The sequence below is a fragment of the Lutra lutra genome, chromosome 11 (assembly GCF_902655055.1).
Source record: "Lutra lutra chromosome 11, mLutLut1.2, whole genome shotgun sequence".
Taxonomy (NCBI): domain Eukaryota; kingdom Metazoa; phylum Chordata; class Mammalia; order Carnivora; family Mustelidae; genus Lutra; species Lutra lutra.
The window spans coordinates 64,387,769-64,415,320 of record NC_062288.1 but is presented as its reverse complement, the minus strand read 5'-3'; the positions used below and the strand labels follow the sequence as shown (position 1 = coordinate 64,415,320).

General features: G+C 36.1%; 1 protein-coding gene across 2 annotated transcripts in view; it reads right to left on the bottom strand.

Annotated features, from left to right (window-relative positions):
- BBS9 (Bardet-Biedl syndrome 9) overlaps window positions 1–27,552 on the bottom strand; it is a 458,887-nt gene that overhangs the window by 321,524 nt on the left and 109,811 nt on the right. For both annotated transcript variants that reach the window (XM_047694606.1, XM_047694605.1), the window contains exons 7-9: window positions 24,642–24,726; window positions 8,764–8,947; window positions 7,969–8,098 (exon numbers count right to left, since the gene is read on the bottom strand). In XM_047694606.1, coding sequence (XP_047550562.1) covers window positions 7,969–8,098; window positions 8,764–8,947; window positions 24,642–24,726 — 399 coding nt within the window. The remainder of the gene's footprint in view (window positions 1–7,968; window positions 8,099–8,763; window positions 8,948–24,641; window positions 24,727–27,552) is intronic.

The following is a 27,552-nucleotide window of genomic DNA, read 5'->3' as shown; positions in this document are numbered from 1 at the left end:
TAAAAAGACTCAGGTGGTTTGAGCTCCTAAGTCTCTCCCTTCATTTCCCACATGATTCTTCAACAAATTACTATCACCATTTTTTTTCTCATTTTTTTTTTATTTTATAAACATATATTTTTATCCCCAGGGGTACAGGTCTGCGAATCGCCAGGTTTACACACTTCACAGCACTCACCATAGCACATACCCTCCCCAATATCCATAACCCCACCCCCCCTCTCCCAGCCCCCCTCCCCCCATCAACCCTCAGTTTGTTTTGTGAGATTAAGAGTCACTTATGGTTTCTCTCCCTCCCAATCGGAGAAAGACAACTATCATATGATCTCCCTGATATGAGGGAGAGGAGACTATCACCATTTTTTTTTAAAGATTTTATTTATTTATTTGACAGACAGAGATCACAGGTAGGCAGAGAGGCAGGCAGAGAGAGGAAGGGAAGCAGGCTCCCTGCTGAGCAGAGAGCCCGATGTGGGGCTTGATCCCAGGACCCTGGGACCATGACCTGAGCGGAAGGCAGAGGCTTTAACCCGCTGAGCCACCCAGGCGCCCCGAGACTATCACCATTTTTAAAATGATTAATAACTGCAGAGTAATTGACAGGGGACCGATGTGTAGAAATTGCAAATAAAGTAAAAGAGGTAAAGAAAGAAAACCATGAAGGAAACAGAAACTTAAGCAAAAGGCTGAAAATATCCATACCAAGAGTTTCCTAAGTAAACAAAAGGAGAAATCAAATAGTTGACACTGTATCAATGAATTATCAACATGATTTTTTTTATTTAAAAAGCTCAAGCAAGGGGCACTGGGTGGCTCAGTTGGTCAGAGGCCTGTCTTTGGCTCAGGTCACAGTCCCAGGGTCCTGGGATCAAGCCTCAGGACGGGCAACCTGCTCAGCAGGGAGTCTGCTTCTCCCTCTGCCCTTCTCCCTGCTCATGCTCTTGCTCTCTCTCACTCTCTCTCTCTCTCTCAAATAAATAAATAAAATCTTTAAAAATGGTATTAAGAAAACTAAACTACTGGGTGTTATATGCAATTGATGAATTATTGAATTCTACGTCTGAAACTAATGATGTACTATAAGTTGGCTAATTGAATTTAGATTAAAAAAAAAAACTAAACTAGTAGAGCAGAACCAATATTCAAAGCTATAATGGAAGAATATTTTCCTGAAATGAATAAAAACTTGAATCTTAATGTCAGAACAAACGGACAATAATGTTAATTAATTAATTAATTTTAAAGGCCTTTAAGGATTTAAAAGATAAGTTAGATATGAGACAGGCAAAAAAAGTTAATTCATTCAATAAGAAATTTTACAAATAAATTATGTCAGCCTCAGACCTTCCCACAGCAACTGTCAACACCAAATGGAATGTCCATTTCTGAGGGAAGCTAAGAAAACCTTCAAGTATAATAGCAATAAACAACTCTCAAGAATACAAGAAGACTTAGAGACTTTCCTTAAGACTACTGGATGATTAAATTCAACTAACCAAGACGTGACTCAAGATAATTCATAAACAATAAAAACAAACTGGCGGTAAACTTTGAGTTCATTTAGATATGGATAGGATGAAAGGACTGTGAAAATTGTGATTACTAAGACTTATGTAAATATTTTAAACTTTGACAAAATTAATAATAAGATACGATAAAAGAATTTGACAAAAAGAGAGGAAGAAGAAAGCAGTAAGTATGCTGCTTTCCATATCTTCAATAACAGACTTAACAGACACTGCCAAACACTGAAATGCAGCTTTAAAAAACTGAAAATATCTGTTGTAACAAATTACCAACATAAACTTCTTGCTTAAAACAATCAAACAAAAAAAAGTTGTGGGGCGCCTGGGTGGCTCAGCTGTTAAGCGGCTGCCTTCAGCTCAGGTCATGATCCTTGGGTCTTGGGATCGAGTCCCACATCTGGCTGCCTGCTCAGTGGGAAGCCTGCTTCTCCCTCTCCCACTCCCCCTGCTTCTGTTCCCTCTCTTGCAGTGTCTCTCTCTGTAAAATAAATAAAATCTTTTTTAAAAAAATTTGAAAATAATAACCTTTTACCTCTTTTCTATTCTTCTTTAGAAGAGTCTTTTAGAAAGTAAAATAAATTGCTGTGAATAAACATTTACATAAAATTCATTTATTCCTTCCATTTCTTCTATTCCTTTTCTCTGTTAGAATATAATAAAATAAACTCATATTTATAAAACATATTATTCTGGGGGCATCTGTCTGGCTCGATTGTTAGAGCACACAAATCTTGATCAAGCTCCACAATGGCATAGAGCTTACTTAAAAAAAAATAATAAAATAATAAAACAAAATAAAAATTAAAACCATATTATTCTGCTTTGGAAATTTTATTCTATGCCTAAATTTGATCTCTATAGACAAAAAAAGCAGCTTCATGTTTAACAGGTGCTAACAAATGTTAAGAGAAAACTGATGGCAGAGTTAGTTTTTATTTTTTGTTATCTTACTTGCACTTTTAAATACTGCTTGAGTTTTAAATAATGCAGTTCTATGCTTTTTATAGAAATCACAAGATTATTCTTTTCCACAAAAGTTATTTTTAAAAAAATAAAGAAGCAACATCAAGAAAGTCTAAGGGGAAAATGTGACAATACATTTTTATCATAAAATATTAACACCCTATACCAGAACATTAAATTGACCTATTAAGAGATTAAGTGAAATCAGTAAGTTAAAAAATTATAATTTGTATTATAAAAAGAGTCACAACATTTAATAGATGAGGAAAATAACAAAAGTTAGTATAGGTCCAGATAAAAAGTGAATACAAATTTTAAAATATTCTCAAGAAAAGGACTAGTAGAGTTTAACAATAATAATTTATAGTTAATACCTATGCAACAATACCTTATGTTACCATAGCAAAGAGCAAATGTTAACAAAGTCTGTGTGGTGTAGGGGGTGATACGTGTGAGAACAAGCTCCTGTGTACATGGGTACATGCCTGTGTGTGGAGGTGGTACAGGGAGTGGGAAAACAGGAAAGGAGAAAGAAACAGTGTATTCAACCCTTTGCCTATCACAGGGGGAAAGATTCCTTTCATTTTCAGATTATAGCAAAATGAAAAAGTAATCACTAATCAAAATTTAAAAAGAGATATATATGTGTATGTACCATCCAATACATGGGAGATCCAAAAACAGAGAATACCCAACTCACACAAAGTTGGAAAGCAAAGGAAATACTACTGAAAGTACAGAGTACTTTCAATACAAATATATAGATTATAACAATTGTAAATGGGTCAATTAAAGGGAAATGATCTTCAAAATGGGTTTAAAAATCCAATCAAATTTTCTTTTTACAAGAGATGCATTCAAAATAAAATTACAGATTAAAGAAATCACAGACAGGGGTGCCTGGGTGGCTCAGTGGGTTAAAGCCTCTGCCTTCAGCTCAGGTCATGGTCTCAAGGTCCTGGGATCGAGCCCCGTTTTGGGTTCTCTGCTCAGCAGCGAGCCTGCTTCCCCCTCTCTCTCTGCCTGCCTCTCTGCCTACTTGTGATCTCTGTCTGTCAAATAAATAAATAAAATCTTTTTTAAAAAAAAGAAAGAAAGAAAGCACAGACAACAGCAAACTGTATTCAAAGCAAATAAAACAAACAAAAAAAGCAAACAAAGAAATATTAAGTGAGAACACAAAAAGGGAAATTTTGTATTGAGAAATCTTTTAAAACCACCAAAAACTGTAAAATATCATACACATAAGCTGAATATATAGAACTAGACTATATAAACTAAAATGCTAAGCTAGTCAACAAAAAAATGACAAAAAAATAATGAGAGATTAACATTCCACTCCTGAACTACAACAGATTAATAGAGGAAAATACCAAAAAGAATGCAGAAGTTCTAAAATCATAATTTATGCTCTACCTTAATTCCAGAAATATTTACAAATTTTATATGTACCAGTAAGCCACAAAGGAAATCCTTAAACACAAAACATAGGAAAAATTATATATTGAGGTCCATGTTCCCTTTCTATACACACACACACACACAAGAAAGAAAAATTAACAGCAAAAGTTAAACTTAAAAATAAATCAGTCTGAAATTCGAAAACTCTCCTAATAAATTTATCTTCAAAGAAATAATAGCCTTCCATCTATGACTTTCAATTGTTTCATATTTTTAAAAAGGTATTTCAACTGAAAGCTCTTCGAAGATCTTTTTAGCCATTCCTCCCCCCTGACATGCACAGATCACAATGATTTTTGCATATTTACTAAGCATATACAATATATTCAGCTTTCTGGCTGATTATTCAGTATAACATGCAAAAGTAGAAAGGGTCCCTAACATTAAAGGAACATGTGATTGAGTTGAGGAGTTAGGAAAATCAAACAGCAATCACCAACATAAGAGAAATACAAAAATTCAGAGAAAGAGGAAACCAGAGGAGAGAGGGAAGGCTTATTTACGTGACTTGAGTTAGGACTGGAAGATAAAAGAAATTGGAAAATCCAGAGAAGAATGGGGAAAACATTCTGGTCAAGAACACTACATCGATGAAGGTTAAAGAATGAAACTGTTAAATACTGACAGTTACAGTAAGTTACTATAGTAAATAGAGCCTAGGAAGAAAAACACTGAAGTACCAGACCAATTGTTTATCCTAAAAAACAAGCTGCAATAAGATTTTAAAGCACAAAGGCTGTGGTTGCCAGCTGAAGTTTGGGAAGGTTTTCATCACTCTGAACATCCATTCAGACTTCCACTTTGAGGTATATTTCATATCTCTAGAGAGAATAACATTACCGATAAATGATTATCTTTGTTTGCCATTTGGGAAACTGACCACAACAGAGGTTAAGACACTGGCCAGGCTTGCACAGCTACTTCATGCAATTAGAAGAAAACAACAGTAGCTGAGAATTTAAAGAACATTATCACATTCATGCTCTTCTTATTCTGTAAACTACAAACTATACACTTATTTCACATTCCCATAGTTTAACACAAAAAAATTAAAATAATTAAACTAAAAAAAAATAATCTCTGTAATCAAAAATGCCGTTTACCCTGAAAAAAAAAAGAAAGGAACACAGACAGATTTAGAATTGGTTTATAATAAACAAGGTAGAGGACTTGCACTGCCAAATAAATGGGAGTGGGAGGAAATAAAGCATCTTAGTTTCTGAGCAAAATGCTGTTATTAAGTATAATTGCATCAACTTGATCCAAATCCAGTATTTCTTATTCATTGAAAAGAAACATATTCAAATAGCAGCAATTTCCTCTACAAATAAACACATTCATCCAAGGAAGTTCAACCAAAAAAGTTTAACTCTGAAGGTAATATAAAGCAGAAGCAAGGGGCGCCTGCCTGGGTGGCTCAGTGGGTTAAAGCCTCTGCTTTTGGCTCAGGTCATGATCCCAGGGTCCTGGGATGGAGCCCCACATCGGGCTCTCTGCTCCGTGGAGAGCCTGCTTCCTCCTCTCTCTCCCTGCCTGCTTCTCTTGCCTACTTGTAATCTCTGTCTGTCAAATAAATAAATAAAATCTTAAAAAAACAAAAAAAGCAGAAGCAAAATTATTTCACTGCTTCTAATTTCAAATGATAACTTCTAAACATAAATATACTATAGGTAAGTCAATAATAATCACTTTTAAAATTCTAATATAAACTACAATGAAATTCTTTTAGTCGAACTCTATACTTTTATATACTAAAGTACATAAAAATAAGAAAATTTTTCCAATGAATAATTAAAAGTTACTGCTATATATTAATTAACTGTATAAATCATTAATGGCAATATTTACATTTAACTGTTTATAATTATGATGTTGAAAAAGCTATGAGAAGAAAAAGGAAGTTTCACTTACAAATGCCTAAGTTTAGAGGTAACAGACTACTTGTGAATATAATCATCTTGATGCACCCTGCATGGAAATTTGGTTTTTTATTCCTAACAATTTCAGTTATTTCTGGACCCTTAACTCATAAGATGCATCTGAACTGAAACCATACATTAACCATAAATATCTGCTCAGAAACTACATCTTTGAGTTTCCCTGAGTATAGTGACTCCTGAAATAGGTATGTCCCATGTAAGTAATATATGGTTAAATAAGTATTTCAATTAAGTGGCCTCAGTAAGATCTTTCCATCCATTCCTCTCCTCTGCCCCACATACACACAAAAACTACAATGACTTTTTTTGTATTTAAATTTCAGGGGCATGTGGACTATAAGCCAAGATGTGCCACATACCCACCAGTGTGGATCTGTCTTCTTGCACCTGAGCTGTCACTTGGGAGGCCAAAGAGAACAGCTCTCGGATGGATATAGGGACTGCTGCAAGAATTACTCTCCCAGAAGAGAAATACTTGACATTGCCCTCCTGGCGAGATGTTTTCTCTGTTGTAAACCCTTCTAAGTAAATCTGATTTAAAATCTCTGGTGAATCTAATTGTTTGGTTGAACTTAAAAGACTATCTGGTGGCTGTTGTAAAAGTCAATCTCAAAATTTTGTATTTTTCTTCAGATACAAAATAACTACAATTTGTGTTAAGTGCATAGCAATTACATGATGGCGTTTCCTCGAAAAACATGAGAAAGCAACTTATTTTTAAAATACTCAATGTTTTCAAAATGGTGTTTCTATTTTTATAATATTCAGAATTCGGATTAACCATTAATGCAAATATGAATACCCTTCATTGAGCTTCAACAATATACACATCTAATCTCTTAATTTGGGGGAATTAGTCACACTGATCAGATACTATAGTTACCACTGAAGAATTCTACACATGGTTTTTAAATGTCAATAAAATCAGGGTGCCTGGGTGGCTCAGTTGGTTAAGTGGCTGCCTTCAGCTCAGGTCATGATTCCAGGGTCCTGGGACATAGCCCCATGTTGGGCTCCCTGCTCAGCAGACAGCCTGCTTCTCCCTCTCCCCCTGCCTGCTGCTCTGCCTACTTGTACTCTCTATCTCTGTGTCAAATAAATAAAACCCCAAATAAAGAAATTTCAATAAAATTTTATAAATAAGCAAAACTGACTAGATCTAGGGAATCTATAAAGCTTTATAGAAAGTTGTGTTTCTAAGGGGATCTGGCTACTCGGTCAGTGGAGTGTGCTGACAAATGGTTTCAGGGTTGTGAGTTCAAGCCCCACTTTGAGTGTAGCGATTATTTAAAAATAAATTCTTTAAAAAAGAAAGAAAGAAAGTTGTGTTTCTACATATTTACTGGGATCTTCAATCCCTAAACATAATCTGAGATGCTAAAGGTTTGTCAGGATCTTGCCATCTATACTGACAACCTAGAAAAATTACAGTTAAGTCTCATTTCTCTTATTTTGGATAATTAAGGTATGAATTTAATCTTCATTTTAAAGGAAAATTGACCCTTTTTAAAATCTGAACCGTCTTAAATACATAATCATTAGCAATCCTGTACCACAGGACATAATAAGGTCTGAAACAAGTTTTGATGTGTAATAGTCTCAAGTCTAACAATAAGTGACCTCTAAGTGGAACCCATCAAATGCTTGAATAAATCCTTTACTATTTTAAAGAAAATAATCTACCGGGTAAGCCATTTTCTTTAAATCTTTGATTTACAAAGGACATTTCACTAGAAATACTAAATAAAAATGATTGAGGGGAATAAGGAGTATACTTGTCATGATGAGCACTGAGTGATGTATAGAACTATTGAATCATTATACTGTACACCTGAAACATATTATAACACCATATTTTAATTATCTGGTAATTAAAATAAAATAAAAATGATTGATGGAGCCTATGTAAGGCCTTTTTATATCCTTTTCCAATAAAAGTTATATTTTAAATTATTTCCATTGTTGACATTCACACTATAATGTCACTTGTTATTCCTGGTAAAATCACTTGTTATTGTTTCATTAAACTTCTACAGAATTCCTAGACTAAGATCCTAAAAAAAATTTAAATCACTTACTGTACACAGCCCACTCTTACTGCTACAGGAATGTGGGGAAGCTGAGTGGCCCACTTCAATGTCACATCCTGATAAATATGCAACATGTTATTATGGTTTCCAATCAAAGTATTTATTGTTCCTTCAGAAACTGTACATTCAATATAGGAAAGAGGATAATAAGAAAACAGTTATTTGCAATAGTACATCACTTTTAAGGAATTTATGATACAAACTAATTCTAACATCTTGATGTAAAAGCATAAAGTAATAAGGTATTTATTTTATTTTAAGTAATAAAATAGTATTTTTCAACTTCAAGCACAAATATCAAAAACTAAAAAATAATTTTACAGACTTGGGAACTATAAGTAGATAGTGGCCAACATTTTTGCATTTCATCAACAAAGCATAAATTTCATTAATGTTTAACACAGTTAGCTAATGGTTTTTACTGGGCACTGGCAACAGATAAGTCATTCCAATAGGCATTACTATGCTACTTTCTGCTTATAAAAGAATCTGGTGTTCTTTTGCAAACATCTTGAACTGCCCTATTTTGGAAAGCATAAATGTATACCTAAGGCCAATTCTCCAAGACATTCTGTGCAAAGTAAAATGACTGACAAAACCAAATGTGTGCTTTATATCAAACTTGTATTCGAACTTTAAAAGTTAAAATTTCCATTACATGTTCTGTAAAAAACTATTTTCCTAGATGTTTAAAATATATGTGTGTGAATATATGGCTTTTCCTGATGTATATAACGTAGCCTTGACATATGGAAAAGATAAAAGAAAAATCCTTCTACACACCTGAGCAATACGGGAGAAAACAACTTGGGCTACAATCAAGTTTCTTCATGAATCGAATCTGCCCATTATCCTTAAGGCAAAAAAAGTTTCTTTCACCAAGAACAAAAACAGAAGATGCTGACTGATTAAAAGAGACAATACATATATCAAGTGCTTGCTCTCCAATGTTTAGAGTCCAATCCACCTACAAAGGAAAACTTAAAATCAATTTAGTTGTTAAAAACAAATAATTTCAGTCACTTTCATATCAATACAATTAAGAAACTGTTTTACAACAAAACAAACATAAAATTGGCTAGTCTTCATTCACTTCTTTTTTGTGTGTGATGACCAGATTTCTGATATTTTACACACTCTACAAGGTTTTGTCCATATTTTACCAGATGATATAAGCTCTTTAGTGCTTCAAAATTACTCATACATTTACGGAATAGAGCAGGAAAAAAATACTCATATAAACTTAAACAAGGAGGTATAAGACTTTACATTAAAACTATAAAACATCGATAAACTGGGGGGAGGAGTCAAGATGGCTGAGAAGTAGCAGGCTGAGACTACTTCAGGTAGCGGGAGATCAGCTAGATAGCTTATCTAAAGATTGCAAACACCTACAAATCCAACGGGAGATCGAAGAGAAGAAGAACAGCAACTCTAGAAACAGAAAATCAACCACTATCTGAAAGGTAGGACTGGTGGAGAAGGGAATCCAAAGCGACGGGAAGATAGACCGCGGGGGGAGGGGCCGGCTCCCGGCGAGCGGCGGAGCAACGGAGCACAAAATCGGGACTTTTAAAAGTCTGTTCCGCAGAGGGACATCGCTCCAGAGGCTTAACCGGGGTGAAGCCCACGTGGGGTCAGCGTGTCCTCAGGTCCCGCAGGGTCACAGAAGGATCGGGGGTGTCTGAGTGTCGCAGAGCTCACAGGTATTAGAACGGGGAAGCCGGCTACAGAGACAGAGCCGAGGAGTGACTCTCAGCTCGGGGTTACCTTGAACCAGTCGCAGGCTCGGTCAGCTCGGAGCGCGGCCGGAGGCCAGGGTGGTGGGAGTCATTGGGCGCTGTTCTCTGGGGGCGCACTGAGGAGTGGGGCCCCAGGCTCTCGGCTCCTCCAGGCCGGAGACCGGGAGGCCGCCATCTTCATTCCCGCCCTCTGGAACTCTACGGAAAGTGCTCAGGGAACAAAAGTTCCCGAAAGCAAATCTGAGAGGATTACTCAGCCCGGGCCCTGGTAAGGGCGGTGCAACTCCGCCTGGGGCAAAGACGCTTGAGAATCACTACAACAGGCCCCTCCCCCAGAAGATCAGCAAGAAACCCAGCAAGGACCAAGTTCACCTACCAAGGAGTGTAGTTTCAATACCAAGGAGAGCGGCGGAATTCCAGAGTAGGAGAAAGCAAAGCAGGGAACTCATGGCTTTCTCCCCATGATTCTTTAGCCTTGCAGTTAAATTAATTTTTTTTTCTTTTCTTTTTCAATTTTTTTTCTTCTTCTGCTAAATTTTGTTAACTTTTACCCTTTTCTTTTTTAACATTTTTTAACTAGTTTATCTAATATATATATATTTTTTTCCTTTATATACTTTTTCTTTATTGGTTTTCTTTTTTTAATTTTTTTTTCTTTCTTTCTGAACCTCTTTTTATCCCCTTTCTCCCCCCCCCCCACGATTTGGGATCTCTTCTGATTTGGCTAAAGCATATTTTCCTGGGGTTGTTGCCACCCTTTTAGTATTTTACTTGCTCCTTCATCTACTCTTATCTGGACAAAATGACAAGGCGGAAAAATTCACCACAAAAAAAAGAACAAGAGGCAGTACGAAAGGCTAGGGACCTAATCAATACAGACATTGGTAATATGTCAGATCCAGAGTTCAGAATGACGATTCTCAAGGTTCTACCGGGCTCGAAAAAGGCATGGAAGATATTAGAGAAACCCTCTCGGGAGATATAAAAGCCCTTTCTGGAGAAATAAAAGAACTAAAATCTAACCAAGTTGAAATCAAAAAAGCTATTAATGAGGTGCAAACAAAAATGGAGGCTCTGATGGCTAGGATAAATGAGGCAGAAGAAAGAATTAGCGATATAGAGGACCAAATGACAGAGAATAAAGAAGCTGAGCAAAAGAGGGACAAACAGCTACTGGACCACGAGGGGAGAATTCGAGAGATAAGTGACACCATAAGACGAAACAACATTAGAATAATTGGGATTCCAGAAGAAGAGGAAACAGAGAGGGGAGCAGAAGGTATATTGGAGAGAATTATTGGAGAGAATTTCCCCAATATGGCAAAGGGAACAAGCATCACAATCCAGGAGGTTCAGAGAACCCCCCTCAAGATCAATAAGAATAGGTCCACACCCCGTCACCTCATAGTAAAATTGACAAGTCTTAGTGACAAAGAGAAGATCCTGAAAGCAGCCAGGGAAAAAAAGTCTGTAACAATTTTAACAATGGTAAAAATATTAGATTGGCAGCAGATTTATCCACAGAGACCTGGCAGGCCAGAAAGAGCTGGCATGATATATTCAGAGTACTAAACGAGAAAAACATGCAGCCAAGAATACTATATCCAGCTAGGCTATCATTGAAAATAGAAGGAGAGATTAAAAGCTTCCAGGACAAACAAAAACTGAAAGAATTTGCAAACACCAAACCAGCTCTACAGGAAATACTGAAAGGGGTCCTCTAAGCAAAGAGAGACCCTAAAAGAAGTAGATCAGAAAGAAACAGAGACAATATACAATAACAGTCACCTTACAGGCAATACAATGGCACTAAATTCATATCTCTCAATACTTACCCTGAATGTTAATGGGCTAAATGCCCCAATCAAAAGACACAGGGTATCAGAATGGATAAAAAAACAAAACCCATCTATATGTTGCCTACAAGAAACTCATCTTAAACCTGAAGACACCTCCAGATTTAAAGTGAGGGGGTGGAAAAGAATTTACCATGCTAATGGACATCAGAAGAAAGCAGGAGTGGCAATCCTTATATCAGATCAATTAGATTTTAAGCCAAGACTACAATAAGAGATGAGGAAGGACACTATATCATACTCAAAGGAACTATCCAACAAGAGGAACTAACAATTTTAAATATCTATGCCCCTAACGTGGGAGCAGCCAACTATATAAACCAATTAATAACAAAATCAAAGAAGCATATCGACAATAATACAATAATAGTAGGGGACGTTAACACTCCCCTCACTGAAATGGACAGATCATCCAAGCAAAAGATCAACAAGGAAATAAAGGCCTTAAATGACACACTGGACCAGATGGACATCACAGATATATTCAGAACTTTTCATCCCAAAGCAACAGAATACACATTCTTCTCTAGTGCACATGGAACATTCTCCAGAATAGATCGCATTCTTGGTCCTAAATCAGGTCTCAACCGTTATCAAAAGATTGGAATCATTCCCTGCATATTTTCAGACCACAATGCTCTGAAGCTAGAACTCAATCACAAGAGGAAATTTGGAAAGAACCCAAATACATGGAGACTAAACAGCATCCTTCTAGAGAATGAATGGGTCAACCAGGAAATTAAAGAAGAATTGAAAAAATTCATGGAAACAAATGATAATGAAAACACAACGGTTCAAAATCTGTGGGACACAACAAAGGCAGTCCTGAGAGGAAAATATATAGCAATACAAGCCTTTCTCAAGAAACAAGAAAGGTCTCAGGTACACAACCTAACCCTACACCTAAAGGAGCTGGAGAAAGAACAAGAAAGAAGCCCTAAACCCAGCAGGAGAAGAGAAATCATAAAGATCAGAGCAGAAATCAATGAAATAGAAACAAAAAAAACAATAGAACAAATCAACGAAACTAGGAGCTGGTTCTTTGAAAGAATTAATAAGATTGATAAACCCCTGGCCAGACTTATCAAAAAGAAAAGAGAGAGGACCCAAATAAATAAAATCATGAATGAAAGAGGAGAGATCACAACGAACAGCAAAGAAATACAGACAATTATAAGAACATACTATGAGCAACTCTACGCCAACAAATTTGACAATCTGGAAGAAATGGATGCATTCCTAGAGACATATAAACTACCACAACTGAACCAGGAAGAAATAGAAAGCCTCAACAGACCCATAAGCAGTAAGGAGATTGAAGCAGTCATCAAAAATCTCCAAACAAACAAAAGCCCAGGGCCAGATGGCTTCCCGGGGGAATTCTACCAAACATTTAAAGAAGAACTAATTCCTATTCTCCTGAAACTGTTCCAAAAAATAGAAATGGAAGGAAAACTTCCAAACTCATTTTATGAGGCCAGCATCACCTTGATCCCAAAACCAGACAAGGATCCCAACAAAAAAGAGAACTACAGACCAATATCCTTGGTGAACACAGATGCAAAAATTCTCGCCAAAATACTAGCCAATAGGATTCAACAGTACATTAAAAGGATTATTCACCACGACCAAGTGGGATTTATTCCAGGGCTGCAAGGCTGGTTCAACATCCACAAATCAATCAATGTGATACAACACATTAATAAAAGAAAGAACAAGAACCATATGATACTCTCCATAGATGCTGAAAAAGCATTTGACAAAGTACAGCATCCCTTCCTGATCAAAACTCTTCAAAGTGTAGGGATAGAGGACACATACCTCAATATTATCAAAGCCATCTATGAAAAACCCACAGCAAATATCATTCTCAATGGAGAAAAATTGAAAGCTTTTCCACTAAGGTCAGGAACACAGCAGGCATGTCCGTTATCACCACTGCTATTCAACATAGTACTAGAAGTCCTAGCCTCAGCAATCAGACAACAAAAGGAAATTAAAGGCATCCAAATCGGCAAAGAAGAAGTCAAACTATCACTCTTCGCAGATGATATGATACTATATGTGGAAAACCCAGAAGACTCCACTCCAAAACTGCTAGAACTTGTACAGGAATTCAGTAAAGTGTCAGGATATAAAATCAATGCACAGAAATCAGTTGCATTTCTCTACACCAACAACAAGACAGAAGAAAGAGAAATTAAGGAGTCAATCCCATTTACAATTGCATCCAAAACCATAAGATACCTAGGAATGAACCTAACCAAAGAGACTAAGAATCTATACCCAGAAAACTATAAAGTACTCATGAAAGAAATTGAGGAAGACACAAAGAAATGGAAAAATGTTCCATGCTCCTGGATTGGAAGAATAAATATTGTGAAAATGTCTATGCTACCTAAAGCAATCTACACATTTAATGCAATTCCTATCAAAGTACCATCCATTTTTTTCAAAGAAATGGAACAAATCATCCTAAAATTTATATGGAACCAGAAAAGACCTCGAATAGCCAAAGGAATATTGAAAAAGAAAGCCAAAGTTGGTGGCATCACAATTCCGGACTTCAAGCTCTATTACAAAGCTGTCATCATCAAGACAGCATGGTACTGGCACAAAAACAGACACATAGATCAATGGAACAGAATAGAGAGCCCAGAAATAGACCCTCAACTCTATGGTCAACTCATCTTCGACAAAGCAGGAAAGAATGTCCAATGGAAAAAAGACAGCCTCTTCAACAAATGGTGTTGGGAAAATTGGACAGCCACATGCAGAAAAATAAAATTGGATCATTTCCTTACACCACACACGAAAATAGACTCAAAATGGATGAAGGATCTCAATGTGAGAAAGGAATCCATCAAAATCCTTGAGGATAACACAGGCAAAAACCTCTTCGACCTCAGCCGCAGCAACATCTTCCTAGGAACATCGCCAAAGGCAAGGGAAGCAAGGGCAAAAATGAACTATTGGGATTTTATCAAGATCAAAAGCTTTTGCACAGCAAAGGAAACAGTGAACAAAACCAAAAGACAACTGACAGAATGGGAGAAGATATTTGCAAATGACATATCAGATAAAGGGCTAGTGTCCAAAATCTATAAAGAACTTAGCAAACTCAACACCCAAAGAACAAATAATCCAATCAAGAAATGGGCAGAGGACATGAACAGACATTTCTGCAAAGAAGACATCCAGATGGCCAACAGACACATGAAAAAGTGCTCCACATCACTCGGCATCAGGGAAATACAAATCAAAACCACCATGAGATATCACCTCACACCAGTCAGAATGGCTAAAATTAACAAGTCAGGAAATGACAGATGCTGGCGAGGATGCGGAGAAAGGGGAACCCTCCTACACTGTTGGTGGGAATGCAAGCTGGTGCAACCACTCTGGAAAACAGCATGGAGGTTCCTCAAAAAGTTGAAAATAGAACTACCCTATGACCCAGCAATTGCACTGCTGGGTATTTACCCTAAAGATACAAACGTAGTGATCCGAAGGGGCACGTGCACCCGAATGTTTAGAGCAGCAATGTCTACAATAGCCAAACTATGGAAAGAACCTAGATGTCCATCAACAGACGAATGGATAAAGAAGATGTGGTATATATACACAATGGAATACTATGCGGCCATCAAAAGAAATGAAATCTTGCCATTTGCGACGACGTGGATGGAACTAGAGGGTATCATGCTTAGCGAAATGAGTCAATGGGAGAAAGACAACTATCATATGATCTCCCTGATATGAGGGAGAGGAGATGCAACATGGGGTGTTAAGGGGGTAGGAGAAGAGTAAATGAAACAAGATGGAATTGGGAGGGAGACAAACCATAAGTGACTCTTAATCTCACAAAACAAACTGAGGGTTGATGGGGGGAGGGGGGGTTGGGAGGGGGGTGGGATTATGGACACTGGGGAGGGTATGTGCTATGGTGAGTGCTGTGAAGTATGTAAACCTGGTGATTCACAGACCTGTACCCCCAGGGATAAAAATACATTATATGTTTATAAAAAATAAAATTAATTAAAAAAAAATCGATAAACTGGAAAACACTAATAAGTGGAAAGATATGCTATGTACATCACTTAGAATGATTACTAGTATTAAAATGACCATACTACCAAAGTGATCTACAGTTTCAAATCTCTATCAAAATTCCAATGGCATTTTTCACAGAAATATACCAAAAATCCTAAGATTTATACAGAACCACAAAAGACTCCAAATAGCCAAAGAAATCTTGAGCAAAAAGAACAAAGCTGGAAGCATCAAATCACATGATTTTAAAATACACCACAAAGCTATACTTAGTAATAAGCACACTGCTGGCTTTAAAAACAAAAACAAAACAAACAAACAAACAAAAAACCCGAGACCAAAAGAACAGAAAAGAGCTGAGAAATAAATGCATTCACAGTCAATTGACCTTCAACAAAGGTATCAAGAACGTAAAATAAAGACAGTCTCTTTAATAAATGGTGATGGGAAAACTCAATATCCACATACGGAGGAGTGAAATTGGACCCCTATCTCATGCCATATCCAAAAATCAACTCAAAATAGGCTAAAGACATATAAGACCTGAATTTGTAAAACTACTAGAAAGAAAAATTAGGAAAAGATTTTTGTCTTTCATTTGGGCAATGATTTTTCGGATATGACCTCAAAAGCACTGGCAACAACAATAAAAATAGACAAAAGGGGTTGCAACAAACTAAGAAGTCCCTGCACAGCAAAGGAAACAATTAACAGAGTAAAGAAATAATGTGTGGAATGGGAGAAAATACTTGCAAACCACCTATCCAATAAGGGGTTAATATTTAAAAATACATAAGGAACTAGACAACTCAACAGCAAGAAAATAGCCTGATTTAAAAATAAGCAAAAAACTGAGCAGTTACTTCTCCAAAGATATACAAATGGCCAACAGGTATACGAAAAATGCTCAACATCACTAAATCATCAAGGAAATGCAAATCAAAACCACAATGAGATATCACCTCACACCTGTTAGAATGGTTATTATTAAAAAGACAAGAGATAACAAGTACTGGCAAGGATGTAGAAAAAAGAGAATCCTTGTGCACTGTTGGTAGGAATGCAAATTGGTATAGCTACTATGGAAAATGGCAGGGAGGGTTCTCAAAAAATTAAAAATAGAATGACTTATGATCCAGCAATTGTACTTCTGGGCATATATTCAAAGGAAATGAAAACAGGATATTGAAAAGATAACTACATTCCCATGGTCACTGCAGCATTATATGAATAGCCAAGATACCGAATCAACCAAAATGTCCACTGATGGATAAATGTATAAAGAACATTGAGATATTATATATAAAATATACACTATATAATGTGTATAATTTAATGGAATATTATCAGCTTTTAAAAAGAAGGAAATCCTGCCATTTGTGACAACATGAATGAACGTGGAGGGCATTATGCTAAGTGAAATAAGCCAGGCACAGAAAAACAAACACTGCATGATCTCACTTTTATGTGGAATCTAAAAAAGGTAAACTTATATAAGCAGAGAGTGGAATGGTGGTTGCCAAGGTCTGGGGGAAGAGGGAAATGAGAAGATCCTGGCCAATGGGTAGAAAATTTCAGTTACATAGAATGAATAAATTCTGGACACTTAATGTTAACATAAAAAAGGTAACTATGAGAGGTGATAGATAGATAGATAGATAGATAGATAGATATAGATATAGATATAGATATATATATACCAAAAGATGTAGTTTACTATAAATTTATACAATTTGTATTTATCAATTATACTTCAAAAAACCTGGAGCGGGGGGAAAGGCAGGCAGAGAATTGGGTGAGAGAATGCCCTATGCAAAGTGAGCCACCTAAACAAAGATCCTATGACAGAAAAGGATGGACCATGACTTGCTCAAAAAAAATGTACATACACATAAAGAGGTTATCTGCTTCACTGAAAAATTTCCCTAAGAAAAATTTCCATATTGTGTTTACTTCATAAATCAAATTCAGTAATCAGTAAAACCTAACCAATGCAGTTGTAACTATAATGTTTTAATATAAAGACAATTTAAAAATATATCCATATGTATATACAGAGCAGTTATTAAGCTGTCCCAGTAATATAGACAGGATCCTCTATACCTCAAGAGCTACTCCAGGGTAATTCCATATCTCTGGAACACGGCCAGTGTTTAAGAAATGTTTCTTAAAATAATAAAGGAATGAATGTAATGAACATGCTTTTTAGAATTCAGTCCCCAATCAATTAATATTTTTAAATTTAAAAAAAAGCAGAAAAGAGGAATAACATTGGCTGACATATACTGTATATGGCAGTCACAGTGAGATGGCTACACAAAAGCATCTGGACAAAGAGGGAGTAAGACTGCCATCAAAGTTAGGCTATAAACAACAAATAATGGATCAAAGAAGAGGGATGAAAACTCACATTAAAGATACAAATTTCTGGCCATCAAGATATGACTTAGATATTTATTTACTTCGGGTATTAAAATATCTGAAAAAGGTATGAAATCCAAATGGGGCTGGAGAAGAACAAATATTATCGGTGTGTGTATAAAAACAACCTGAAGGAGGAAGACAACATAGGTGGATGACCAGATTATCTTACCTGAATCAGGATTCAACACTAAGAAACTATTCAGTTACCATTAAGTTCAAGTGGAGCTTACCTACATGAAAACATTCCACTGTACACAAACCATAAATGTCATCCCATGAGTCACATTTCTCCTTACATCTTAATAGGCCAGCATTCTAGCATTAAATATCCTTGTTAGCATACCTGGTGGCTCAGTTGGTTAAGCTGCCGACTCTTGATTTCGGCTCAGGTCATGATCCCAGGGTCATGAGATCAAGCCCCACATCAGGTTCCATGCTGGGACTGGAGCCTGCTTAAGATCCTCTCTCTCCCCACTCCTACTGCCCCTACCCCCCTTCTCTCCCTCTCCCAAAAAAAAGAAAAGAAAGAAAGAAAAAAAATCACTGTCTATAACTTGGGCAGATACACTTCATTCAGAATGGATAGGCAAACCAATTTTCTGAGGCTACAGGCTGAGATCCAGTCAATAAACACTTTCAATTCACTAGGTACTTAGTGCCATTCTCTGTAACTTCACCTTAGGGAAATACATCACATTCTAAATTAATGAGTCTCAAAAAACACAGAAGTTTACTGAGAATAATTATTTAAAAACTCTCCCACTTTCAGCCAAGACAGAGTAATAGGAAAAAGACTACGATCCCACCTGAAACAATACAACATGGACAAAACATATGAAACACCAGTTTGCAGGGCACTGAATATCAGACAACAAAGGACAGCAATCCCTTGAAAACAAAACAAATGAGGTGAGTGGTATGACTGCTCTATCCGTGAGACAGTTTTCAGGCCATGGCACAGGAGGAGGAACCCAAGCAAGGCCCAGCAAATTCCCCGAATTGAGGAAATGAACACTGGGAGTTCAGTGAAACCAAAGCAGCTGACTTCACAAGACAGCATGCCAAAAGCAGGAGAGTAGCACAGAGACAGAACTTTGACAGCTATAAAGAATCCTCTCAAATATTCATCTGAGTACTTATCAACACATTCATGTAAGGAAACTACCCAAAGCCAGGGAAAGAACCACCCCCAAAGGATTAGAATTAACACCACCCAGCACTCATACCACCCGGAATACTGCCTGTGCCTGCCAGCCACATTGGAACAACTCATGATTCAAAGGAAGCTAAGCAGAGCACTCAGAAGGGTGTTGTCTCAGGAGTGCGGAGTAAGCTGCTTCAGGATGAGTGCTGCTCTGGTCCTAACTAACAACCCAAAAGGATCAAACTGTCCAAGTACCATTACTGTACCCCAGGCCTAAGCTCAAGAACAGTTACAGGAATACAAAAATGTCTGGCACCCAAAAGTAAAATGACTATATCTGGCATCTAATAAAATATCCGTAGACATGTAAAAAAATAAGAAAATATGATTCACAAAGAGATAAATAAATCAACTGAAAATGACTCAAAACTGATGCAAGTGTTTGAATTAGAAAACAAGGACATTAAAATAATTATTATAATTGTATTCTATATCTTCAAAAAGTTAAGTAGAGACATAGAAGATATAACAAAAAAAGGAAACCAAATTGACTTATAAAGATGAAAACCATGAGAATTAACACCAGATTAGACATTATAGAGAAAAGATTAGTAATCTTGAAAACATGCCAAAAGTTATCTTTTAGTTATCTAAATAATATAGAAAAAAGTTTTAATGAAAATAAAATCTGTGAGCTACAGGATAACTTCAAGTAGACTAATGTATGTGTAACTGGAGTCCCCAGAGGAGAGAAGAAATGGAACATTAAAAAAAAAAAAAGAAAGAAAGTTTGAAGAATTAAGAATTAAAATTTTTTAAATTTTCATGAAAACTATAAATTCACAGATACAAGAAGCTCTACAAATCTTAAGTGCAAAATAAAGAAAACCACACAAAGCACATCATAGCCTAATTGCTTAAAAAAGGTGGTAAGAGAAAATCAGAACAGCAGTCAGAGAAGAAAGATATTATGAAAAGAGGAACAAAAGATAAGAATGCAGGCAGATTTCTCATGAGAAACAATGGGAGCAAGAAAGAGCAACCTCTTAAAATGCCAGGGAGGCAAAAATCTGTCAAACTAAAATCTTACACCCAAAGAACATATTTTCTTTTTTTTCTTTAAGATTTTATTCATTTATTTGACAGAGATCACAAGTAGGCAGGTGGGGGTGGGGGGGTAGTAGGCTCCCTGCTGAGCAGAGAGCCCCATGTGGGGCTCGATCCCAGGACCCTGAGATCATGACCTGAGCTGAAGGCAGAGGCTTAAACCACTGAGCCACCCAGGCGCCCCCAAAGAATATATTTTCAAACATAAAAGCAAAAAACACTTTTTGAGACATAGAAAAGCTAAAAGAATTCATCAGCAGTGGACTCACACTGAAAGAAATGTAATAGCAAGTCCTTCAGGAGGAAAAAAAATGACACCAGTTGGAAATACGGCCTACACAAATAATGAAGAGTACCAGAAATGGTAACCACATGAGGAAATATATTTTTTCTTATCATCTAAATCACATTAAAAGATATTGGCCATTTAAACAAAAATAGTAACAATGTAATATGGAGTTTACAGTGTATATAAAAATAAAGCATATGACAAAACACAAAGGCTGAGACACAGAAGTATGGTTCTTATACGTGAAATAGTGTAATATCACTGAGAGTAGATCATGATAAGTTAAATACTATAAACTCTAAAACAACTCCTAAAATAACAAAACAAGGAATTATGGCTAATAAGCCAACAAAGATAAAATGGAATCATACAGGAGCGCCTGGGTGGCTCAGTGGTTAAGCCGCTGCCTTCGGCTCAGGTCGTGATCTCAGGGTCCTGGGATCGAGCCCCGCATCGGGCTCTCTGCTCAGCAGGGAGCCTGCTTCCTGCTCTCTGTCTGCCTGCCTCTCTGCCTCCTTGTGAACTCTCTCTGTCAAATAAATAAATAAATAAATCTTTAAAAAAAAATGGAATCATACAAAATACTGAATAACTCTAAAATTTGAAAGCAGAAAAACAGGAAAATGGAAACAAAGAACAGATGGGACAAACAGAAATCAAATGGCGTGACATTCTTAAACCTACCCATATTAATAATCACATGAAATGTAAATTGTCTACAAAACAAATTAGAAGACAGAGCATATCATACTAAGCAAAAAAGCAAGACCCAACTACGTGCTGCTTACAGGAAATACATTTTCACCACAAAAACACAAACTGGATAAAAGTAAAAAGATGGAAACAGATATATCAGAACAACACTCACCAAAAGAAGAATGTTACCATAGCAAAAAAAGAGAGGGTTATTTGATAATGAAAAGGGTATATGTTCATCATGAGACATAACAATCTTAAATGTTTATGTACCTAACAAAGGAATTTCAAAATACATGAAGCAACAGACTGACAAAATTTCAAGAAGAAACAGACAATCCACAGTCAGATTTCAATACCCCTCCCCTGAATAAATAACAGAAATTCGTTAAAAAAGAATAAAAACTAATAAGGATATAGAAGATCTGAACAATGCTGTCATCCAATCTAACTGACATCTACAGGATACCCAAGAACATCTGAAAAATAGACATTCTTTTCCAGTGCTCAATGAAGATTTACCAAGATAGACCATATTCTAGGCTATAAAACAAATATCAAAACATCTGAAAGAATTCAAAGTCATAGAAAGTATTTACCTGACCACAAAAGAATTAAATTAGAAATCAACAAATAGTTAAGAGGTAGCTCTGAGTAACATAGGCAGCTTTTAACTGCCTTCCCACAACTACTTTATTAAAAGCATTCCAATGGATAAAATTTTTGTTTCTCTGCAATAGACTTAATGTTCCATGGCAACACAGTCCTGCCAAGTGACTGTGGTATATGAAAGCAAGTTTTACTGCCATTTCTTTTTTTTTTTTTTTTAAGATTTTATTTATTTATTTATTTGACAGAGATCACAAGTAGGCAGAGAAGCAGGCAGAGAGAGAGAGAGGAGGAAGCAGGCTCTCCACTGAGCAGAGAGCCTGACATGGGGCTCGATCCTAGGACTCTAGGATCATGACCTGAGCCGAAAGCAGAGGCTTAACCCACCGAGCCACCCCGGTGCCCCTTTACTGCCATTTCTTACTCTACTTATTAATTAAAGGAGAATGGGAAAATCACTCAACTGTAATTGCCTTCGGGATTTATCCTCAGTGTAAGGCACAGAACAGTATCAATAAACATGTACAATTAATAAGTAAAGGGTATTCCAGACTAAATAAAAAATATGTCCAGAAGCCTTGAATCAAGAACAACCATGGAATATCTGGAACAATGAAATGCCCATGTGGTTGGTGTGCAGAATATAAGGGACAAATGGAAGAAAACCACGATTGAGGAGGTGGTCAAGGACAATTTGACTACCATTATCAATATCATCTTCATCATCTAGATACTTTGCTAAGTGCTGAATATATATATATATGTATATACATATCTAAACACATATACATATAGATATGTATCTATCTATATATATATAAGGGCAACATTGTAAAATAGATACTATCACCATTTGACAACTGAGAAAACTGAGATTTAGCAAGGTTAACAAACTTGCTCAAATTTGCTCAAAATCAGTAATAAGTATAGTTTTTAAGATCTGTCCATTAAGTATCCAACTCTTGGTTTCAGCTCAGGTCATGACCTCATGGGTTGTGAGATGAAGCCCCAGCCACACATTGGCTCTGTGCTTGGTAAGGAGTCTGCTTGAGGATTCTCCCCCTCTGCCCTGCCCCTACTCACACGTGTACTCTCTCTCCTCTCTCTCTAAAATAAATAAATAAACCTTTAAAAAAAAAAAAAAACTGACTCCAAAGCCTATGATTTAACTGTTATCAGTATGGCACCTCCAAATTCCATGAAAAAGTATGTCATATTTGTATATCCTGTGCTCTTTCACTTTTCTATTATTAAGAAATATTTTTTCATCTCATTCTTGGCACTTTTCAAGTTAGCCTTCCTTCCTACCTTAATTTCTATAGCCTAATACAAAAAATTGGTTTTCTCTAATCTTCCTACCTTGGTACTCTAAATTCCACATTATTTCTTAATGTGGTTTCTTTCATATGTGTCCACCTGAAATACACTTTACTATTCCCATTATAATTTTCAGTTCCTTCTGTTTTTCCTTCCTGTCCATGGAGGTTCTCAGGATAAAGAGTTCATAACCGGGGCGCCTGGGTGGCTCAGTGGATTAAAGCCTCTGCCTTCGGCTCAGGTCATGATCTCAGGGTCCTGGGATCGAGCCCCACATGGGGCTCTCTGCTCAGCAGGGAGCCTGCTACCCACCCCCTCGCCTGCTTGTGATCTCTGTCAAATAAATAAATAAAATCTTTAAAAAAAAAAAGAGTTCATAACCATCATCTATTCCCTAATTTATCATTTTACAATTTTTCTTTTATAATTTTTCATTTATATTTTTCTTCAAACTATTTCTATCATTTACAATTTATCATTTACATTTACATTTATAATTTTTTTCATTTTATCATTTACAATTTTTCTTCAAACTATTTCTCAAGTTACCAAATGTCCACCTTTGTTTGAGCCAATTTTATCTTTGTAAGCTATAAATTTTTTTATCTTTTACCTATATATTTAATCACATGCCCACTCGTATCAATATTTTTGTCTATTAAAGGTTGTTTTTTTGTTGTTATTGTTTTTATGTTATGTTAGTCACCATACAGTACATCATTAGTTTTTGATGTAGTGTTCCACGATTTGCTGTTTGCATATAACACCCAGTGCTCCATGGAAAATGTGCCTTCCTTAATACCCTGTACCGGGCTATTATATCTCCCCCACCCCTCCCAAAACATTCAATTTGTTTCCTGGAGTCCATAGTCTCTCAGGGTTCCTCTTCCCCTCTGATTTCTCCCCCTTCATTTTTCCCTACCTTCTCCTAATGTCCTTCATGCTACTCCTTATGTTTCACAAATAAGTGAAACCATATGATAATTGTCTTTTCTCTGCTTGACTTATTTCGCTCCGTATAATCTCCTCCAGTTCCATCCATGTTGATGCAAATGTTGGCTATTCATCCTTTCTGATGGCAGATGAATAGATAAAGGTGTTTTGTTTTGTTTTTTTAATTTTTGTCTCTTTGCTATGTTGGTTTATAATCACATCAGTTAAAAGTGACCTCATCTGAACATTTATAATTCTAGTGATGCAACTTTATAATCTAATAAATTATAACAGGACCAGGCATGTGTCTCCATTGCTCAATAATAGCCAACTAAATTTTTGCCCATTGATAGACTCATAACATAGAAAAGAAAAATAGGTAAAATAAATATTTTTTAAAACTTCTTCCCAGGAATTTTTATTCTGAAAAAAAAAAAAAGGTGGTTAAATATGACATTACTGAAATTTTTGTAAATTAAAAAAGGCCTTACAATAAGTCTTTTTCCAGAACCAAGTTTTTGTTGTTCAGTCTCCTGTCTTTTATCTGCATCTGTTGCAAAAGCAAGTACTTGGTACCTGTTTAAAAGATATGAATAATTATAAGTGATTTTATAATTAAATAATCTTAAACTTTAAAAGCACATAATCTGTAAATGTATGAGTTACTTTTTTCTTGGTTTTAAAAACTGTAAAATTTAAGACTAAATTCTTATTGAATGACACTGTGATATGAAACTACATAAAACTGTCATGATAAAGAAATTATAACCATCTCCCAAAATTCAATATTGGGAAAATAGCTCTGTCAACTATCAAAGCATTTCTGTTAGAATTTTATATAACAAACAATATTCAAGAAAGATCCAGCACCAAAACACCACATAGAAAAAAAGTAAATAATGCAAAGCAGCCAGATGTAGAAATTGTTAACAGATATTCTATGACACCCAGAAGACCACAGTTTAGTCCTTAGCTAACCCACTTACTAGCTGGCAAATTAATCACTGTGTCTTATCTTCCCCATCTAAAACACGGGAATAATAATCTCTAATTCAAACTCAGTTAAAAGAATTTAAAAATAATTTAGTGCCTGTTATAGTATCTGGCATATATTAGGTACCCAATAGATCAATAAACAGACAACACAGATTTACATATAAAGAGAGATCAATCACCTAGTAGTTTATGGTATTTAATAAGTTCTCAATAAGGGGCATTGTGGACATTATGACTTTCTGTAAGTGTTTGATAGCTTTCATTTCATTAGTAGCCTCTAGCTTAAATCATTCTTAAAAACAATTTACAAACATAATTCAATCTAGAAATTATTAACTTGGCCAATAAAATTTAAATTCCCTTATTTCCCATTAATTGGTATATTGTCGATGTAATAATCCTACTCTGAAGAAAATTCAGACTCATAAATTCCTTTCTTTCCTATTGAATCAAAACTCGCATTGTTCTTCCACAGCTAAAAGGAAAATGAGTAGATATATTTGGACATCTCATATTGTCTAAGAGAAAGATATCCGAAAGTGTAAAAATCAGTGACCTGAATGAATAAAAGCAATGTAGAATATGTAAATAAGCACTAAAATGTACACTGGTATTCAAATGTCATATACCAACTCTTAACACTATCTCAATCAGGAATATATGGTTTAAAAAAAAATGCCTTTAGGGACTCCTGGGTGGCTCAGTTGGTTGGACGACTGCTTTCGGCTCAGCTCATGATCCCAAAGTCCCGGGATTGAGTCCCACATCAGGCTCCCAGCTCCACGGGGAGTCTGCTTCTCCCTCTGACCTTCTCCACACTCATGCTCTCTCTCACTGCCTCTCTCTCAAATAAATAAATAAAATCTTAAAAAAAAAAAGTCTTTAATTGCAGTTGGATGTAAAATGGCCATGAATTAAGATAGACTTTGCAAGGTACTCTGACTGAAAATCAGTCTTATGGCTAATATGGGAGCCAAATGTATATGAATTTTTCGTCAATTCAATAAACATACAGTAGTGATCTAATATATCTAATATACCTAAGAGTGTTCTGTGCTAATAATAGGAGGTATGTATATGGTTCCTAGGGAACATGGTGGCAGAAACAAGTAATTGAGATGGAGGAAATATACATGTTTTAGTATGGGTTCAGGAGGAGAAAGCCAGGTTTTAAAGAATGAGTGAATACTCATCACACTGCTAAAGATGCAAAGGCATTATGGCAAGGCCAAAAGCACATGAAAATACAAGTAGTAAAAAAAAGACATGAAAGGCCATGACAGAAGTTTAGGAGAAATGTGTGGCAAGGAGGAATGAGTCATGGGAAATGAGACAAAAAAGGTAGGAGGGTGATGCTCTCGGCCTTGTAAAACAATGCTAAGAAATCCCATGGGCAGCTATAGCAAATGTCTCCATACCATTTGAGACTGATCTACAAAATTCCTCTGTCTCCACCTGCCAAATAACTAGACCTCACATTCCAACCTCAGATAGGATTATTTCACTCTTACCAGGACACAGTAACAGAAATAGTATGCACTGGTGACTAAAACATCATCCCCAGAGCTGGGCCTGCTATGGATCCAACCTCGGGTAATTAATTACATAGGCAGTTCATTTCCTGCACACACCAACCTACTAGAGGATGATATGGATATTAATGAGATTGTTGTAAAAATTCAAAGCTTTTGAGCTATTTGAACCTTCTTATAGAACTACAAAGCATTATTATATCATTTGGGAATAAGTGAGCCCCTAAAGTGGCCTCATTAACATCAAACAGCAGATAGAGACACAGCCAAAATTGACTCCTGATTTCCAAATCCAGACCATTGCATTTTATTACTAAATATAACTGACAGCAAATTTAGATGATGACAAACTTACAATAGCATCTATTTTATAGTTCTTCCTTAAGTCCTCTTTACTATGAGCAATAATGTACATGGAAAACTACTTCCAAAACCAAACAATTCCAGGCAAACTTTGCAATTCTGAAATAAAGAAAACACTTGAGGTTTTTTTTTTCTTACCACTCAAATGTTCAGTGATATAAGCTAAAGAATAAAATTCCCTTGTTGAGACTGCTGAAAGAATAATCAGGCCCAGTGTAATAAGATTTCACGAAAGAGCGTGTCATGTGTGTTTCTCAACAGAAAGGCACTAAGCACAAATACAGCAAGTCCGGGTGAATGGTAGCACTATTAGACCCAATAGCCACAAATGCATACCAGGTCCTGCGGAACACCAATGACAAACTCAGCCATATGATTTAGTGCTCTTCCATATCACATCATAAAAACAGCACGAAGTAACTAAAAATGGATTGAGGTGTCACAGAGCACAAAACTAAACCTTCCAGAATCATTTATTTTCAAATGAAACATAGTTGTCACCTCAAAGGTA